This window comes from Vanellus vanellus, assembly GCF_965231255.1.
Source record: "Vanellus vanellus genome assembly, chromosome: 1".
NCBI lineage: Eukaryota > Metazoa > Chordata > Aves > Charadriiformes > Charadriidae > Vanellus > Vanellus vanellus.
The window spans coordinates 34,273,689-34,293,073 of record NC_138905.1 but is presented as its reverse complement, the minus strand read 5'-3'; the positions used below and the strand labels follow the sequence as shown (position 1 = coordinate 34,293,073).

The window sequence follows — 19,385 nt, the reverse complement described above, 5'->3', positions numbered from 1 at the left end:
CATCAATTACAAGAATTGACTTTTTACATGCTGGCAAAGTAACAAGAAGTTTGTAAAATCAAGGAGCTGCAAGTCAAAAAAAAAAAGTAAAGGAGAATTAAAAATAACAGCAGGAATGGTAATTAATATAGGTCACGCAATAAAAACACTTGTGTTTTTAGATACTTTAAAATTATCTACAAATTGCAGTCTACTTAAACAGAATAGGTAAATCTCTCTGTGAATGATTTGTAGTATAATTGATTTACATCTCCAAATCAATGATTAGCAAATTAGGCCTCTAACATATAATCTGGAACTTGAAACCTACTCCTGTTATTTCATGATTACGCTTACTTGATGAGCCTTGACCGTGTCCTGAGCAACAGCAACACACATACGATTTTCTATACCTAGCAGTTGCATTACTTTGCCTTTATACTTTGCATAATGTAATTGCAGTAATGGACCCATTTTTAAAAAAAAAAAAAAAAAAAAAAAGGAAGACAGTTTGTTGTGAAGATATTTTATGTAACCCTTAAATACCGAATAAGAACTTTAGTGAGCAATCCGGTATGAGCTGTGTCAGCATGCTGCTGTAGAACCCCGTACTGCCAGGGTGCAGGAGGGGCAGCGGGCCAGCTTGTGGTATCACAGACACCGAGCCGGGGGGAGCATTCTGTCATTTGATCGTCAGAGACTTGATCCTACTTCTGTTGGGGACAAAAGAAAAAAAAAAAAAAGGATACAGTCACTGAAGGTTGGTTCCTGTACAATGAAATTTATATACTCTAATATTCAGCAGTAACGGTCAATGACTGGGATAATCAATATACAAATACGCAATGTTTAAATGCCGGTATGGGGTGATGAAACGTCAAAGGGCTGTGATAACAAACAAATATGTGGCTTCAGTGATCACCCTTTGTCATACAACGTTCCTCTTCAAGAAACTGATTATCTATGACTGCCGCATCCGCTGCTCTCACCTCTCCCACCCCTTCCCACCCCTGGGCTATGTGGCAGGCGGTCATGGCTCCCTTGGCGTCACCTGAGACACAGCTCTTCTGCCCCCTCAGTAGCTATCTCTGCTCCATATTGCTTCAACATCCTTCACCTTATACTTATGTGTGCTTTTCTGGTTCTTTCGTGTTTTTTTTTTTTTTTTTTTCTCCTCTGATTTTTTTTCCTTGTGATATCCAGTCCCCTACAGGTGGGTTTAGAATATTCTTGCAGCTGATTCAAGCATTTTGAAATACAGTTATCTTTGAGAAAATGTATCAGTTCTATCAGCAGAGTGCTAACACTTTTTTACAAAATCATTGTGTTTTTCTTTTTTTTTTTTTTTTTTTTTTTTTATTCTCCTGAAGCGGTGTGCATATTTGAAGGCAGAACCTACTTTGAAGGACAAAGAGAAACTGTGTATTCAAGCTCGGGGGACTGTGTTCTGTTTGAGTGCAAGGTAAGAATACTGTTGATGGAAAAAAAAATTCTTACATGTTAGAAATATCGAAGTCCCACTGAAAGAAACTGTTGAAATGCAGACAGACCTGCCTTAGGAAGTGGCAACAGAAAAGGCATCTAAGGGGTCCTGTGTTTATTTTGTCTCACTGAGTTCCACATCAAATTCTGCAGATAAATTTATTTAGCGTAGCTGCAAGGTTTGATTACGCAGTTTGACAATCAAGCTGCATTCTTTCCTCTTTAGGTATCGTCTCCATCATCAGTAATAAAAAACCAGTAGACTGCCTTATGTTTCCATTGACACAGGTGTAATGTTATTGTTCAAAATTACGTGCTCAGGTACGAGAGATGCACAAATGTGATGAGGGCGTAATTTGCAATTCAGGATAATTCTTAGTGGAAAAGCTAGATGAAAAATAAGGAGAAGAGCGGGTTCACCAGGTGTCTGGTTGTATTTCTAGCGATGGAAATTGGGTAGGGTCATTGTTTTATTTGTGAACAGAACACGCCTGATGCTGAGTCAGTCTTGTCCTCCTGCGTGAGCAGAGTTGTTCTTCAGGGCACAAACGCGCTCTAAGGGCAAAATACACTCCAGGGACAGCTGCGGGTTGAGAATTACACAAACTGCTGCAGTGGGTGCCGCGGTGCCTCTCCGGGGGAAGGATGGGGAGGAATTCCCTCCGGTTCGAGGGCTGCATGCTGTGGGGTGGAGCTGAAAACCTGAGCGCACATTTCTAGGGCAGAGAAAGAGGGGAGCAACTCCTCTGGCCACTCTGCAGCTGTCTATTGGACCAGTTTCTGGAAATCTCAAAACATTTTCATACAGTTGTAAAAAAAGGTGTTTTGCAAAGTAGAACTGGGGACAGTTGTCTTACTCCTGTTGATTTTAATCTTTGTGAGCTTAATTCCTGGAGTAGGTGCTTTGAAACCCTTTTGAGAAGGAAAGGAGAAGCTGACCAGAAATAATTTTGGATTCAGTTGTACGCTTTTCAGGGCTGTGAGCTCATATTTTCAGCATGACACCTGGGACGCGAATTCTGTGATTAATCAATGAGTATAATTAACAACCATCAAAAGTTATGTGATGTTGCCTGGTGTTTCTTGCAGCTGGCAAGTGCAATACTGTATGAACAAGATGCCTCTGTTGGCTGCGCCAGTCTGGATTTTGTTGTTTATACTTGTTTGCTGGTGGGCTGCCTGAATGTCCGGGTGGAAATATTAAGCAGCGACTTTGGCTGATTGAAGTGCTGCTTTTGCAAGGACCGAAACACAGACAGCTTCTGCTGGACAGCCTTGGGAATGATAATTCAGAGCAGAAAATCCACTGTGTTGATCAGTTAGGAAGTCATAGGTGGGCACTATTTTGTAACCAGAGTTTATTTTTTAACCAGAGTTCTCATAGAAAGATATAAGTAATGACTTCAGCTCAAGAGGGACTTAATAGGAATGGCACAAGTACTGATTCTGTGCTTGAAGGCTTATAACGATGTTATCAAGGCGATGTAGGGAATTTCCTCCTTTTGTCTGCATGTAATTCTAAACATCATTTGTTTTGTTTTGTTTGGCTGCTGTTGTGCCTGCTATAGGCATGCACTTAACTGTTTGAATATTACAAAACAAGTGAATGAAAAATTCTCTTCCAAATCAGAATTTTTAAAAGAATTAATTGCAATCCAGGCCACTCTAATTGTTATTATTTCTATCAAAGGGGTTTTTGTTTGTTTGTTTGTTTGTTTGGGTTTTTTTTTTTGTGGAATTGCTGGGTTTGCGTGTCCTGGTGCACAACACATCTGTGGTTGGTTTGCTTTACTGTATTGTCAGGTTAGGGTCGGTTTCTCTGTCAAGATTGTTTAAGGTAAAGTTTAAGCAGTAATTTTGATATTGGCCATTGTGTTCCTGTTTCCCCTTTATATTTCATGCTTAAAGAGTATTTAAAATTAAATGCTAGGCATATAATAATAATAATACATGCAATGGCATATGCATGATTTTAGGCGCTTTTCTTGCATGCAGAAATACAGGATCCTGTGTTCAGTGAGCTCATATTTTAAGCAGATAGTGCTGATTTGAAGGCAGCTGCCTCTGAGGAACACGTTCTTGGTTGCCTTGTTTTCCGTCTTTGCCCTATCATGACTAGAGCGCTGCAAGACATTAATTAGGGCCGGAGGGAGCCTAAAGGTGGTACATCTGTGGCAGCCGGGTTGCTAAGGCAGGCGTTTCATGTGGTCATAACGCAGGGGTTCCGTGTGACCTGGATTAAGTGCCTGAAGATATGCAGATACCATCTTGGCATTGGACATTTCCAGACACCTGATCCAAACTTGGCTGAGGTGCATTCTCTTTCCTAATAGGGAATCAGTGCCAGTTTCCTTCAGTGTTACTACCACAGTGTTGAGATCAGAAGTGTTCAAGTTTGATTTTACTTGCTGCATAAATAACAGACTGCTTTGGGGTATTCATCAGGAGGACCCTTGATTCTGGAATCTGCTGACTCAGTTTTTAAGAAATAACTGTTACTCTTTCAGGCATAATTTTAAGAGAAACTGAGGCAAGATGCTTGACAGCTAAGACACGAGAAGAATGAGAGCTGTTGCCACACTTTTGCTTGCTTGAAAAGGTTTGAGTATAGGGGAGTTCCTAGTGCTTTTATTGTGCTGAGTTGTCCTTTCAAATGGTTTTCGAAGGTACCTGGAATTTGACATAGGCAGTTTTTTTTGTTTGTGCATTATAATACTAAAACTCCACTAAAGTTATTATTTATCTTTATTTCTTCTCTCACAATATTAATCAATTACCTGGATTTAACAGGACCACAAAATGCAGCGGATTCCAAAAGACAGTTGTACAGCCTTGAACTGCCCAGAATCTCAACAGATCCCCTTATCTCACAGTTGCTGCAAAATCTGTAAAGGTGAGGTAATAGCTGGGTATGTATAAGCTCAGTGCAACTTTCTGTTCTTAGAGGTTATATAGACTTTTTTTCTTATAATTTTGAATAGAACACTCCTACGCATGATAATCACTGTATGTCTTGGGAAGCTGAATAGATAACATCAGCATTCTCACATGTGAAAATTGTTTGTAAAATGTCTAATAGTGTAAACTCTGTGAAATCATATACATAATTATTGATTTTTCTACCCTTCACCCACTCCTGTGTCCAAACAAAATGAGACTGGAGAAACATCTGTGTTCCTCAGCATCTTTCTGAGATGCTTTGAGATGTCTCTTTCAGAGAACTGTTTGTGCTATGCAGTTGTTCGAAGACGAAGTAACTTGTTTACCTGTTTGGGGTTGTAGTCTGCATCTAGAAGCAGAAGCTTTGGGGAATATTTTTGTGTGCTACGTACCTTTTTTGTCTTACACCCAGACTGATCCTTACCAAAGCGGAGAGGTGCCTGAAGCGCTCTGTGTCTTGAGCCCACTCTTTTGATCTGGACTAATGACAGCATCTTCAAAGCTATGAGCAATTGCATCTTCAAGTGGCTACGTCTGTTTCTTCTGTAGCTAAATAATGATAAATTGATACCTGGCATGAAAGAAGATGTTAGACGCTTGGGCTGATTTTCGGTGTACTCCAGTGAAGAGTGCGGCTATACTTGTTTCTGTGCTACTCGGCACAAACGCGAAGGATATGATTAATGACATCAAGCAGAGAGATAGGAAAGTAGAAGAAAAGAACTTAAGAAAAGTTGATGTCTTGAAGTCTATCACAGTCAAAAAGGATTTTTTAATGATAATTTTCTGTAAAATCTTCAGTGGCTTAGAGAGAAGAATTCTATTTCTTGTGCTTGGTATAGCTAGAAAATTTTAATACGTGACAGATGAGTGTTTTCTGAACATTTTCAATCCTACCTGAACCATGCTAGCTCAGCCTTTCATGAGCTATGGAGCTTATTCTTTAAACAAGAAGCAGCTGTATGCTATTATTCAGCAGCGTGTATTTGTTTATTAATACAGCTGATACGCAAGTGTTAAGAATCTTAAGAAAAACAAAAAATCAGTAAAAAAGTCCTTACCCTTTCTGGATAACATGTGTGCTCTTAATTATTTAATGCCAAAGTCTGATACAAACCAGTCCAGACCAGGAAATCAAAAAATAAGACTATTACTTTGTCATTAACTTAGGCATCAATAAGGAAGACAACAAAAAGGCAAAGAGTCGATGTCACCACGGCCAGATGGTGCTCTTGACACACACACTTCTGCTGTCATCAATGAGAACTGAAGACCCTCTAATGCTAGTAAAAGTGTAGAGCTTTTTGCTTCTTCATGTCCTATGTTAGATAACAGCACTGTGGTAGCTACAGTGAATCACAGTATTTAAGTAACATTATCTAAGCATATCTCTAGGTTACAGGGAGACAATCCACAGAAACGAAAGAGAGAAAGAAAAATATCTGCCTCATATCATAGCAGGTCTGTGATCTTTGCATCATGACCGTGTCACTGGGTCTCAGTACTAAAACGTTCTGACTTTACGGGTTCTTCTATTTCTTTTGTCTTGTTTTGCTTGGTTTGTGTTGCTTCGCGCTGTTACTGAACTGCCCAAGTGCAAAACACCTCTCTGGCCTGACCTCCAAGCAGATTCTCTTCCATTGTCCTGCTTGAATTGCTCATTCAACGTAGCTTCTGCAAAGTTGAGGGTAGAAGCTCTTTCACAGCAAAATAAGAAGCGGGAGCCAGGTGGAGTGATAAAAGCAATAATCCTTACTACCCACAAATACTTGTTTGTTATTTTGTAAGAGGCCTGTGTTGCAGCCCGATTCCAGTGTGCGTTCTGGAGCAGTTGCTGTTACACCAGTCCTGGTCCCCTAAGCCCCGCATTCCCCAGTTCTCCTATGGGAGATTTTGAGACGAGAAAATAGCTATTGGAACTCAATAGTGGAGTACTGCTGCTTGAGCAGTTCCGATGTTTCAGTTAAAGAGAGAAATTTTAAACAAATGAAGTTGTTGAGAAAACAGTGAAGGAGACAAGCTTCGCACCTTTATAGACAAATATGGAAATTGTGGAAGCTTCAAGTCAATTACTACAACCAACTTGAATTCAGCATAATAAAGAATGATATAATGGTGTTCAGCAGCATGGCAGTATTAGATTTCATGAGAGCAAACACACGAAGTTTTAAAACAACCCTAGAGTTGAAAGGCTCAATCTAAATTTTCCTGCCTGGAAAAGAACTCCAGAATCTTAAAAATTTGTAATTAAGATGCAATGAAAAACAGTCACACTCAGGAAAAATGGAAGGGAAAAAGCAGGGAAATAGGAAATAAGGATGGTTAAAAGGTGAGATTTTAAAAATAAATTTCTCTGAAGTGGAAAGGATGATGCAATCAGGGAAGAGTATTCAGTCAGTGGAACTTGAAAGAAGAGATAAGAGGAAGAGAAAAGCAAAACAAGTCCATGTTAATCAAAGACTTTCAGTTAAATGTGGAAGGATTTTATAAATACACCTGGGAACAAAAAGTGCTAAGAAAAAATGTAATAACACTAGTAAATGAGCTACTGAGTGTTTAAGCTATTGAGCTCTTTTATAGATGTCCAAACAAAAAAAAAAAGAAAACGAAGAAAAATATGTAATTAAGAAGTGTGCTGTAACAATGACAAGGGGACTAAAGGGATTTAAGCAAGCCTCCTATTCAGCTGCCTTAGATCAATGCCATAACCTGAAATTGAATCGAAGACCTAGAGACAGTCTGTTCTTGTGGCCTTTCCTACTCTTTTCATCCGTTTCATGCTTGGTACAATTTATTTTTCTATATCTCACAGACAATAGAAAGGTATTCTTTGACCTAACTGAAAAAAAGATAGGACTGTCTGTGACAGGGATGTTGTATAATCCCTGGATTCTTTTTAACCCTCAATCATATTTGTTTCTGTACAGGCCATGACTTTTGCACTGAAGGACATAACTGTATGGAGCATTCCGTTTGCCGAAACCTAGACGACAGGGCTGTCTGTAGCTGCCGAGATGGCTTTCGAGCCCTTCGGGAGGACAATGCCTACTGTGAAGGTAATACCTCGTGTAGATGCTTCGCTCCGCTGTATAAATTACTGTGGGATGAATGTATTGATTCACGAGTTGTCAAAGGGATAGGCCTATTAAATGCAATGAATTAGGTATGCTGCTTATTAATCAACTAAAATAATTCTGTCTCCAATTAAGTTATTTTTAAAAAAGTAAAAAATCTGATCAGTGCCAAAGTGGCAAGTTAGTATGGCAGAGGTATTCAATTAGAAACATGCTTCCATAGGAAAATCTTCTTTTTTTTTTTTTTTTTTTTTCATGGTATTCAGATATTCAGTCAATCTAAAAGTCGACCATTTGAATAACATATTAGTATAACATTTAGTTTCTCTTTTCGCTGCTGCCTGTTCCCATTCTCTCTCCCCAGGAAGTAAACGCTATAGACTAGATACTAGTATTGTTAATCGTACTGAGTAATGATTTATTATTTGAGCTGCTCTGTTGGTATCGGGGAGCAACAAGCTACTTAATCAGAAGAGAAGCCTCTATAATTTGTTTCTTTACAATCTAGCATAATCCTGTGGAAAAAAAAAAAACCCAAACCGCTATCCCCACTCCAGCAGCGAGAGCCAAAGTCCTCCGCACGATCTCTTAGCTTTTGCGCTGTTGCTCTTCCTCACGCAAACCCCGATTCTGCAAAGGTATAAAACTCGTGTACTGTCAGGCCATTCTCATCATAAAGCTTAAGTGTTGGCAGCGGGACGGCTTTTGATTAAGAAGCAGTTTGGTTCAGATTTAGCCTGCCAAGTTAAGCATCTGTGAGTAGAGTCTAAGGTACTCTGCAGTCCCACCTAATACCGGTATTGTTCTCTGGTGATGCACAATTAAATGGGATGAATCAAGGCCTTTTAAGACTGTTCCTTTGGCTGAACTCTGCAAAGGTTAATGCCTGCGGCTTACCCGAGTTAGTAGCTGCATTAACGTCAGTGGGAACGCTCATCTGTACATTTAGATTTGAGAATTCGTGACTGTTTTCAGGATCAGAGCATGTAATTAATTCAGCTTCGCATACCTCTCTGCTTAACGTTTATGGTAAACCTTCTGATGGAAGCCTGTTTTGAGAAGTAGAACTAAAAATCACGCAGAAACAAATCCCTTGCCCCTCATCGTGTCCCAGCAGGCATTTGACAGCTGGACCTGCTGTGTAGCTTGTTCTGTGTTGCAGCATCAGCCACTTTTTATCCCATAGTCCCTGGAGACTACGCTGAGGCTTAGGCTGTGGATCTGCATTTCTGGGAACTCATCAGCCATTTCCTTGTCGAGGGGGTCACTGGTGAAATCAGGTGCTTTAAGAAGGTTTTTTCTGCAGCTCTTTTGTTACTCTGCTGAATGAAAGCAGAAAAAAAAGTTACGCTCTCTTAGTGATCTCCGCATCACTCAAATTAGAGTCTGTTGCTATGTGTGGAACTTGACAGGCATTTCATAAGCAAAAAGCAAAAGAAGCTTTTTGATCAGCGTTGGTGGTGAAATGTTTAGATGAGGACAGAGTAGATTATCATATGTGAGACTGATGCATTCGTATTACAAATGGATTTACCAGTTTGTGCAGTACCTGAATTCAGTATGATGATTTTTTTGAGACTTCGTGGCCCAATTGCTTCTGTAGGGGCAAATGACATTGTTTCTGGGTGGTAATTATCAATCTGCTTAAGTGCTTTCAACAAACTTGCATAAGTGAATAAAAGGTTGGGACACATTATTTAATAATTGTATTGCTATGTTTGGATGCATTAAATTAGCTCTTAAAAATGTGTATGATTTAAGGCCTGATCCGGGAACACTTGCACACATTGAAGACAGCGGGAGTAAGTCCCATTAGGAAAATGTGCCCACCTGAGCAAAGCTCGTGAGATTGGGTCCCTGCCAGATGAGGTTCTCCCAGCCAAGGGCAAAGCTAACTCAGCAGGCAAAACAGCCGAGCTTTGCTGCGAGTTATGTACCGTAGCTGCAGTGTAGGCATCACACTTGAACTGTCCACACTTGGTACCCGAGTCCAGAATTGGCCTTAGCTGGCCATCCCTGACTGAGTCTGCAGGTCATATGCTGGAAGGAGGGGAAATGAGGTTACAGATGGGAACTTTAGGATTGTTATTGTGGAAGAGGAGGAGCAGGGGACTGAAATACCCATGTTTCTTCAGAGTTGTCCTTTTAGTATTGTATCCCTTTTTCTGGCCCAAATGTCTGTTTGAGCACTGAGTTTTTTCTTTCTGGGAAGATACTCTTACTTTAATATTAAACAATGTAATAGCAAAGGGCGCAGTAGCGCTAGTGTAACACCAAGTCTTTTCAGAGTCCTGTCCCTCATCTTGAAAGGCTGAAATGGTCCCCACCTCCTTTACTTGGCACATACCCTTTCTTCACTGTGCCATTATTGTGGCTTTAATTATGAGCAGTGCCAAGTGTAGAGATGTTAATACAAAGCCTTTCAGAGGAGGCTTTTTGTAATGGCTGGAGCCCATGGGTATGATAGCTGTTTCTATGTTCGCACTTCACAAACTTCAGATATACTGCAAAATTGGATGTCATTGATTCTGTGTTAGAGCCAAACTTCACTAAATACAATCCTGATTTGTGCCTCAGCACTGTCAAAATTCAAAGAATAAACAGAATGACGCTCCCATTGGCAGAACTTCTCCTTAAGGCAGAAGAACAAAAATAAAAATATTCAAAGCTGGTTTCAGTGTGGGTCTGGAAAAGCTGCATAAATTTCATCTGAATGATGGAAGAGTTTGGCTTCTGTCCTAGAAAGAGCTGGTGTTTTTCCAAAGCTGTGTGATGTCTCTAGATACTGTTATGGTGGATACCTTTCTGTTTTATAATAATAATATTTGTTAATATTTATGTCGCATTCAGTTTTCCCTTGGAGGACTGTTTAAAGCAATACTTAAAGAATTGGCATTTCTTCATTTACACGCTGTAAGCCTTATTCCAAGTATTCTGAAATCTATTTTCTGCCTCAGGTTATTATGCAGTTTGAAATACCATATGGGCAGGTTGGGTATGGATTATGCTGTGCTGCCCAGGTGTAGGTGCTTTTGAATATAGCATCCTTGGTGTATAGCCTACCCAACATCTTGGTGTATAGCTTACCCATCTGTTTTAAGAAAAACCAGATATTCTGAAGAAGTGTATTTAGTTTTTCCCAAAGTGACATCTGCAGTGCTCTCAAACTGATGATTGCCCTTTGCGATATATTTCAAATAGTGTTCAATGCCCACTACATTTGCAGTGCTGGAGTTATGCTGAGAGAATTTTTGAGGATAAAGTTTGTGACTGTTGTCTATCAAGATATTCTGATGCATCTAGAGGAGTGAAATGCACCCATATTTCAAGTAAGATGGGTTTGCAAATAGTCTGCTGGTGGCAGCTTTAGATGTTCTTTTCAGATCCTTGAACCAAAGCTGTTTTGTGCACCATGTTGGGCACTTTTGGCGGTCCTCAAAATATGTGTTTGGGGAGGAGGCGTTACTTGTACCATTTGGAGACTGCACTTGGAAGGATTGCTTGAAGTCTGATTTTCTGATTTAATAGGAGTGCTCAGCTATCTCTTGTGCAAAATCTGATTTCACTTCAGAAGTGTTGTCAAGGATTGCTGATTAAATAAAGAGGAGAGTAGGCTCAAGAAAGATGACAGGAGAATGCAGTAATCTTTTGTAAGCACCAGGACTGAACATGATCTGAGAAAAACAGGTTGTTTGCTTCTTTATCAAGAGGATTTTGCCTGATGCAGAGGCTGTTTTACATCATGCACTGATATTGGCTGGGATGGAGTTAACTTTCTTCGTAGCAGTGTGTATGGTGCTGAGTTTTAGATTTGTGGCTAGAAATGTTGGTAACACAGAAATGGTTTAGCTATTGCTGACCAGTGCTTGCACAGTGTGAAGGCCGTCTCTGTTTCTCACTTCCCCTGCAGCCAGTAGGCTGGGGGTGGGCAAGAGATTGGGAGTGGACACAGTTGGGACAGCTGAGCCCAAATGACCAAAGGGATATCCCCGAACATATGTCATAGTGCTCAGTAGTAAAAATGGGGGTACTCTTTCTAAGGTGGCTCTTGCTTGAAGACTGGCTGGGCATCAGTCTACTGGTGGGAGCTGGAGAGTGACTGGCTTTGAATCACTTTCCCCATTTTTCCCCTTCATTTATTAAATGGTCTTTATGTCAACCCATGAGTTTTTTCTCACTTTCGCTGTTTTGATTCTCTCCTCCATCCCACTGGAGGGTGGAGCGAGCGAGCATCTGGTGGGTGCTGAATTGCTGACCAGGGTCAACCCTCCACACACAAATTTACCTTATGGGTGTGTGGACGATAATTTTTATTTCCTGATATTTGGGCATTTAGTTGTACTAGTTGCACAGTACACAACCTAGCTAACTTATCTTAACAATTTATGATCATTTAATATTATTAAACAAATTTTTGTGAAACCATTTTCCATTTTTATTCTAATTTATCCTTTTTCCTCAGTAAGTCTCCTAGTTTCTCTGCTGTTGCCATGTTTGTCCCAGTTTCAAGTGCAGCAGCTGAAATGAGACCGAAGACTGAGTGACTTTGTCTACATTTGAGAATTGCATCAGCTTCACTGATGATTGTCCCTCGAAGGAAGAAGGTCTTGAGTTTAGAAATCTGCTTTTGAATAAGCTGGCTTGATTTGAGTCATCATCAGTGGAGGGAAGTAAGCAGTCTTAGAGGATGAATTCTTGCTTTCCGGAGTAGATGTCTGAAGCATGTCAGAAATGCCACTTGGTTGGACCTGATCAGGTTTCACTTAGCTCAGAGTTGTATGTTCTCATTCTGCTTGGAAGGGTCTACTCATTTGTCCCTGCGTTTGGGGTGAAAATACTAATGCATTATTCAACCCTCTTCCCAACAACAAAAACATTACGCTGCTTTGTTTACCTGATTTGTAGTTAATCTTACTGTTAATCTTGCTTTTAACTACTGGATTACAAAAATAAAGTACATTTTCAGAATGAGCCTGATATCTACAGATTGCAGCGAAGAGAAGAAATCTTACAACAGATAAAAAGTCATAATCAAATTGCAGTGGGATACGTGTTGCATCATGTTGGTGAAGGGCAGTAATCAACAACACATTTTTTCTTTTGGCAAGTGTAATATTGAGAAGAGAGTGAGTAAGATAGAGACCTCTGTAATGGAGATAAGCCCCAGCATATTACAATACATTCTATTAAGTCCTTTGTGCCTTTCATAACCAATATTGGGCTATTTGCTAGCTTTGCTGTCTTCACGGTATGCACCGTGTTCTTTGGGTGAGAGTCTTACTTAGGAGTTCCGCAGTACTGTCATCAGGTTCGTGAAACTGAAAGTGGGAAGGTTACCCAAGTTTCTCTCTTCATAGGTAAATTTTGTTCTGTAAGTGAGAGGTAGCAATAGTATCACATATAGCTAAGAAATAAAGATTTCCATCTTCATCAACTGGCAGTGTTTGAATCACTACCTTGTCATTTTGGGTTGGCTTGAAAAACTAATCAAGCAGAAAGAGAAACTTTCACTCCAGGAGGACAGAATGTTATTTCAAAGGCACTATTAAAAAGTAATTAAAATTTATTAATATTAAAATTGATCATTAATATTAAACAGCATTACTATATTATCAATTATTATTTTTTCTCAGCAAAGGCAGTAAGTGTCATCTTATTTCCATTGTTATGTTACTGAGAAATCTAAATATGAAGAATTATCAGGCCAGTTCTAAAGTGTCAGTATAGCCCAAATCCTTCTTCTCTGCTGTCCTGGTTTGAGGTAAAACAGAACCAATTTTGTTCAGTAACTTTGCTTCTTAGCTGGGCCTTTTCTAACTGCTGCGATTAACAGCATATTGTGCAGACAATGTTCACTCTCTCAGAGTGATAAGACCAATGTTTATAGCTGATGCCCAGGCATGGGATGCAGAGAGGCTCTGGCTTATACTTATTGCCATAACAGCCACGGGCAACCAACTTTGCTATTTGCCCCGTTGGAGGGTTGGAAGCGGAAAAGCATAGTGGGGTGCCACCTGCGGGGAGGAGCGGACAGGACAGGTGACCCAAAACTGACCAACAGGGTATTCCATCCCATCTGCCTCATGCTCAGTATAAAAACTGAGGGATCAAAGGGTCAGCTCTCTCTTCCTTCAATGGCCGATGTCTGAGGAGGACTCTGTTCGTCTGTCTGTGATCCCGATCCTGAATGCAGATCTGGAATTCAGTTCCCGTCCGTCACTGAGTCCAGCCTGGGACTGCCCTAGCGCCAGCCGGTGTCGTGATTGTTATATCAGGAGCTTGATACGGTTTTGCATATATCTCATTATTTCTTTTTATTTTATTATTAATATTTCATTAAAGTAGTTTAGTTCCTTCTAAACTCATAAGTCTCTTTTTCCCTCCTCTGCCTCTCTCTTTGAAGAGGGGTAGAGGGGAGTATCTGTTGGTCCCATCTGGGGTCCCTCAGGTCCCCAGTAGCCAATTTGGCCTAAACTGCAACATCTGCCATGGCTCCTAGGAAGATAGTAAAGCAAATTCTTAACTTAAAGTGTACAAGCAGTATCCCTGACACCCAATTCATAAAGTGTGGTGCATACTGGGGTACAGACAGTCCCACCGCCTGTAGCCGTGGAATGGTTTGTACATGTACAAATTGCAGGATGTGATTCAGTGTTATTTGATTTTAATTACTTCTACAGGAAGGATGTTCAGACTGATTCTATCATCCACCCATAGCCAGGACTGACAGTGATGTTATTACGATTAAAAAAAAAAAGCTGAAACTAATCACGTAAAGGCAACCTCCTTGGAAACTCTTTTCAAGTCTTCAGTGTTAGCAGTGTCTGGTAAGGAGATGCTCTATTGTACTGAGAGCAGCCCTTTTCCACCAGCAAATGAAGGTGTGAATTTTCATACAAATTGCTTAAATCTACAACCTCAAAGCAAAAGAGAAAAGAAGCTAAAGCCTTCATTTTGTTCTTGTTTTCCTTTCTCTCCAGTTTTCACTAGTAGCTGGGAGGTGACTACTGAAAGAATTAGATGCTGTCACTGTGCTGAAAAGTACCCACAGCCAGCTGGTTGGTTTTCTTCCATAACTTTTAAACTTCAGTCTAAAAGTGCAACACGTCTTAACGATATGTAGAGGCTGGATACCCAAGAGTGCTAACAAAGACACAGAAATGCCTGGCATTAAACCCAACTGAGTTTAAAATCAGCATTACTTACGACGAATGCAGAGCAATAACAGCCACAGTGATTCATCTCTTGTGGTACTCTAACTAATGTGCCATTGTTGGAGAGACAACTGAGTTGTAATACCGCCCCCTGTTTCTGTAGAACAGGCAGTAATCTACTGGATAGCTTGCAGGTATGCCCTGCGTGCTTTACAGCCTTTTCCAGTGTTTCACCACCCTCATAAAAAATTTCTTCCTTATATCTAGTCTGAATCTACCCTCTTTTAATTTAAAACCATTACCCCTTATCCTATTGCAACAGGCCCTGCTAAAAAGTCTGTCCCCATCTTTCCTTTAAGTAAGCCCCCTTTAAGTACTAAAAGGCCGCAGTAAGGTCTCCCCAGAGCCTTCTCTTCTCCAGGCTGAACAACCTAACTCTTTTAGCCTGTGCACAAAGGAGAGGTGTTCCGGCCCTCTGATCATCTTTGTGGCCCTCCTCTGGACCCGCTCCAACAGGTCCGTGTCTTTCCTGTGCTGGGGGCTCCAGAGCTGGATGCAGTACTCCAGGTGGGGTCTCATGAGAACGGAGTAGAGGGGCAGAATCACCTCCTTTGATCTGCTGGCCATGCTTCTTTTGATGCAGCACAGCATACAATTGGCTTTCTGGTCTGCAAGCGCGCATTGCTGGTACATGTCCAGCCTTCCATCCACCAGTACCTCCAAGTCCTTTTTGGCGGGGCTACTCTCAATCCCTTCATCCCCCAGCTTCTACAGATATCAGGAGTTGTCCCGACCCAGGTGCAGGACCTTGCACTCGGCCTTGTTGAATGTCATGTGAGGTTCACATGGTCTCACTTCTCAAACTTGTCCAGGTCCCTCTGGATGGCATCCTGTCCCTCAGGCGTGTCAACTGCACCACTCAGCTTGGTGTCATATGCAAACTTGCTGAGGGTGTACTCAATCCCACTGTCTGTGTCACTGATGAAGATACTAAGCAGTACTGGTCCCAATATGGACCCCTGAGGGACACTGCTCGTCGCTGATCTCCATCTGGACATTGAGCCACTACCCTCTGGATGCAACCATCCAACCAATTCCTCGTCTACCGAACAGTCCACCCATCAATTGCATATCTCTCCAACTTAGGGAGAAGGATGTTGTGTACGACCATGTCAAACACCTTATGGAAGTTCAGATAGAGGACATCTGTAGCTCTTCTTTTGTCCACTGGTGCAGTCACTCCATCATAGAAGGCCACTAGGTTGGTCAGGCAGGCCGTGTGCTTGGTGAAGCCATCCTGGCTATCTTGAATCTCTTTCCTGTCCTCCATGTGCCTTGGTATAGCTTCTAGGAGGATCTGTTCCATGATCTTCTCAAGCACAGAGGTGAGTCTGGCAGATCGGTCATTCCCAGGGTCCTCCTTTCTACCCTTTTTAAAAATGGGTGCAGTGTTTCCCTTATTCTAGTCACCAAGGACTTGACCCAACTGCCATGACTTTTCCAATGTCATGGAGAGCGGCTCGGCAACTACATCAGCCAATTCCCTCAGGACTCCGGGATGCGTCTTGTCAGTCCCATAAACTTCTATATTTTCAAGTTCCTTAGGGGGTCACAAACCTGATCTTCTCTTACAGTGGGAGGGACTTTCCTCCCCCAGTCCCTATCTTGCAGTCCATCCACTTGAGAGGTGTGGGGAAAGAGGTTGCCAGTGAAGACAGAGGCAAAAATGTTGTTGATACCTCAGCCTTCTCCATGTCCATTGTTACCAGTTCGCCAGTCTTACTTATCAGGCAAGGTATGCTTTCTTTAGTGTTTCCTTTTCTGGCTAACATACCTGTAGAAGCCCTTTTTATTATTCTTTGCATCCCTTGCCAAGTTCAGCTCCAGCTGTGCCTTGGCCTTCCTGACCCCATCCCAGCACAATCAGGAAGCATCCCTGTACTCTTCCCAGGGTACCTGTCACTGATTCTACTGCCTGTGCGTCTATTCCCTTCTTGCTCTTCAGTTTGACTAGCAGGTCTCGACTCAGCCATGCCAATCTTTTGCCTTCCTTTCCTGATTTCTTACACCCGTGGATTGAGATTGTGCTCTATGGATTGAGATTGTGCTCTATGGAAAGCATCCTTGAAGATCTGCCAGTTCTGTTCTGCTCCCTTGTCCCTGAGAGCAGTTTCCTAGGGAGTCCTATTGACTAACTCCTTGAAGAGCTGGAAGATCACTTTCCTAAAATTCAGGGTCCAGTATCGCATCCCCTCTGGTAGGGCTGTAACCTGGCTTAAGAAGTTATCTTCCATGCACCCCAGGAATCTCCTGGATTGCCTAAAGCTTGCTGTGCTACTTTTCCAGCAGATGTTGGGATGGTTGAAGTCCCCCAGCAGGACAAGAGCCTGCGAGCATGATGCCTCCTGTAGCTGGAGTAAGAAGGTTTCATCAATAGGCTCCCCTTAATTAGGCGACACATATAAGACATGAACCACAAGGTTCCCTTTGTTGCCTCGGTCTCTAATTCTTACCCATAAGCTTTCAACCTGCTTGTGGCTAATCTTCAGAGACAGCTCTTCACAGTCTATCCATTTCTTGATGTAGAGGACAACCCCTCCACCCCTCGTTCCTTTTCTGTCCCTTCTGAACAGCCTGTAGCCTTTGATAGCTGCACTTCAGTCATGGGACTCGTCCTACCACGTTTCAGTAATGGCAACCAGGTCGTAGCTTTCTAGCAGCTTGGTGGCTTCCAACTCCTCCTGTTTGTTGCCCATGCTGCGTGCATTGGTGTAGAGGCACTTTAGCTAGGCTGTCGGCTGTGTCTCCTTAGAGAAAAAAACCTTTAATTCCTTTGAAGTATTACACTGGTGTTTCCCTCCTGGTTCCTATTACCTCAAGAGCCCCTGTCCTGTCTCATCTCCGTAAGACTTCAAGTGTGCTGCAGTGTAGCCAGAACATCTCGGAGCAACAGGCTGAGGGCCCTCGCTAGCACCCTATCCCTCTAGCCTTGACGTGTCATCCCACAAATTGTCATGGGCAAGCCTGATGTTATCCTCTTCCCCCTTCAAGCCTAGTTTAAAACTCTGTCAATGAGCCCAGCTAGCTTGTGAGCAAAGACCTTCTTCCCCCTTTGAGAAAGGTGAATCCCATCCAATGCCAGCAGGCCTGGTGCTGTGTAGGCCATACCATTATTGAAAAACTTGAAATTGTGGCAGTGACAACAGCTGTGAAGCCATGTCTTAATAGACTAAGTCCATCTGTTTCTTTCAATGTTGCTGCCCGCAATTGGAAGGAAAGAGGAAAAAATAACTTGTGCTCCATATTTCCTTACCAAACATCCCAAGGCTCCGAAGTCTTTTTTGACCCCCCTTGGACTACGTGTTGCAACTTCATTACCACCCACATGGAATAGTAATAATGGTTAATAGTCTGAGGGCCACACCAGGCTAGGAAGTTTCCTAGTGATGTCCTTAACCCAGGTCTCAGGGAGGCAGAAGACTTCCTTAAGAGGAGGGTCTGTCTGGCATATTGGACCCTCTGTTTCCCTCAGAAGAGAGTCACCTACAACCATAACCTGTCTTTTCTTCCTTGTGGAGGTGGTTGTGGTACGGGGTATAGGCCTTTCCGACCTTGGCAACACCTTTGATGGAGATGGACCATCATCTACATCATCCATTGACTGGCCTTCCACCTCCACTGCCTCATACCTGTTGTACAGAGGCACTTGGGAAACTGGTGGGCAAGGAGGGTGTTCATCTTCTGCCCCGAGCACTTGTTTCTGTTCACTCCTTTGCTTTAAGCTACTGCCTCAGCCTGACTGGGGGAGGAGACAGGATCCCCTTGGTCTTGGCTTTTTTCTGGTGGCTGTTGCTGTTTCTGTCTCATGGAGGGCAGAGCATGGTTCCACTGGTCTATCTCTTCCTCGGACAGTTCCTCCTAGATACAGTCTAACCCATCCACAGGGGCCTTACCACAGCTTACAGGTACTGTGCTGTTACGTGTGTGTCTGTCTTCCGACGAGGAGTTTTAAAATACACACATGCAGTACAATCTGTGCTGTCTCTTCCTGAGAAGAATCTGATATATATTTGTAGTTTCTGTATAAAAATAGTAACACTCCTTATTCCCCTTGTAAAATAGAGGAAAACAAAAACACTAACAGTGGCAAGTATTTCTAAATTCATGACATTCACAGCTTAAAATGATGAGAAGCTGTCATACTTAAAAAAAAAATATTATTTTGCAATTCAAATTTGAAGACCTATTTCTAACTGAGTGCAGTGCTGAAGGGGGTTGGATCATGAACTGGAGTCTCAATAAGTTGTTCTTATATTTGGAATTCACTAATTAATCATATACAACATCCTTTTTATTCTCAGTATGCAGCTACATCAGACTAGTTATTTGGTGCCTAAGGAAAGGCCCCCCCGGGATGCTTTCATGTCTGACACATAACTATATATAATTACTTGTTTTATCTTGTATACACTACCATATGAATTAATTATAAAATATTAAATAGTAAGAAGATGTAGTTTACCAAGTAAAACATTACATGATGGCAGACAATATTTGTTTTCAAAATTTTCCTGTGTAATATATATTTTTTAGACTACATAATGTATGTGGAGTCCAGTGATGTTTTCATGAGACTGAGACGAAGATTTCATTTTCTTCCAAGAGTCTCCCCTGCATGGGTAGCTCTTGAACAATGTCTCCTACCGCATGTTTAACAAGGACAGTTTTATCTCAACAGTCTGTCTTCCTTTCCAAA

The 19,385-nt window shown here is 41.7% G+C and overlaps 1 protein-coding gene across 1 annotated transcript in view; it reads left to right on the top strand.

The window, feature by feature from the left end:
• NELL2 (neural EGFL like 2) overlaps positions 1-19,385 on the top strand; it is a gene marked incomplete at its 5' end in the record, with an annotated part of 167,362 nt that overhangs the window by 67,200 nt on the left and 80,777 nt on the right. Inside the window, 3 exons of the mRNA XM_082487239.1 lie at positions 1,350-1,441; positions 4,252-4,354; positions 7,329-7,457. Coding sequence (XP_082343365.1) covers positions 1,350-1,441; positions 4,252-4,354; positions 7,329-7,457 — 324 coding nt within the window. The remainder of the gene's footprint in view (positions 1-1,349; positions 1,442-4,251; positions 4,355-7,328; positions 7,458-19,385) is intronic.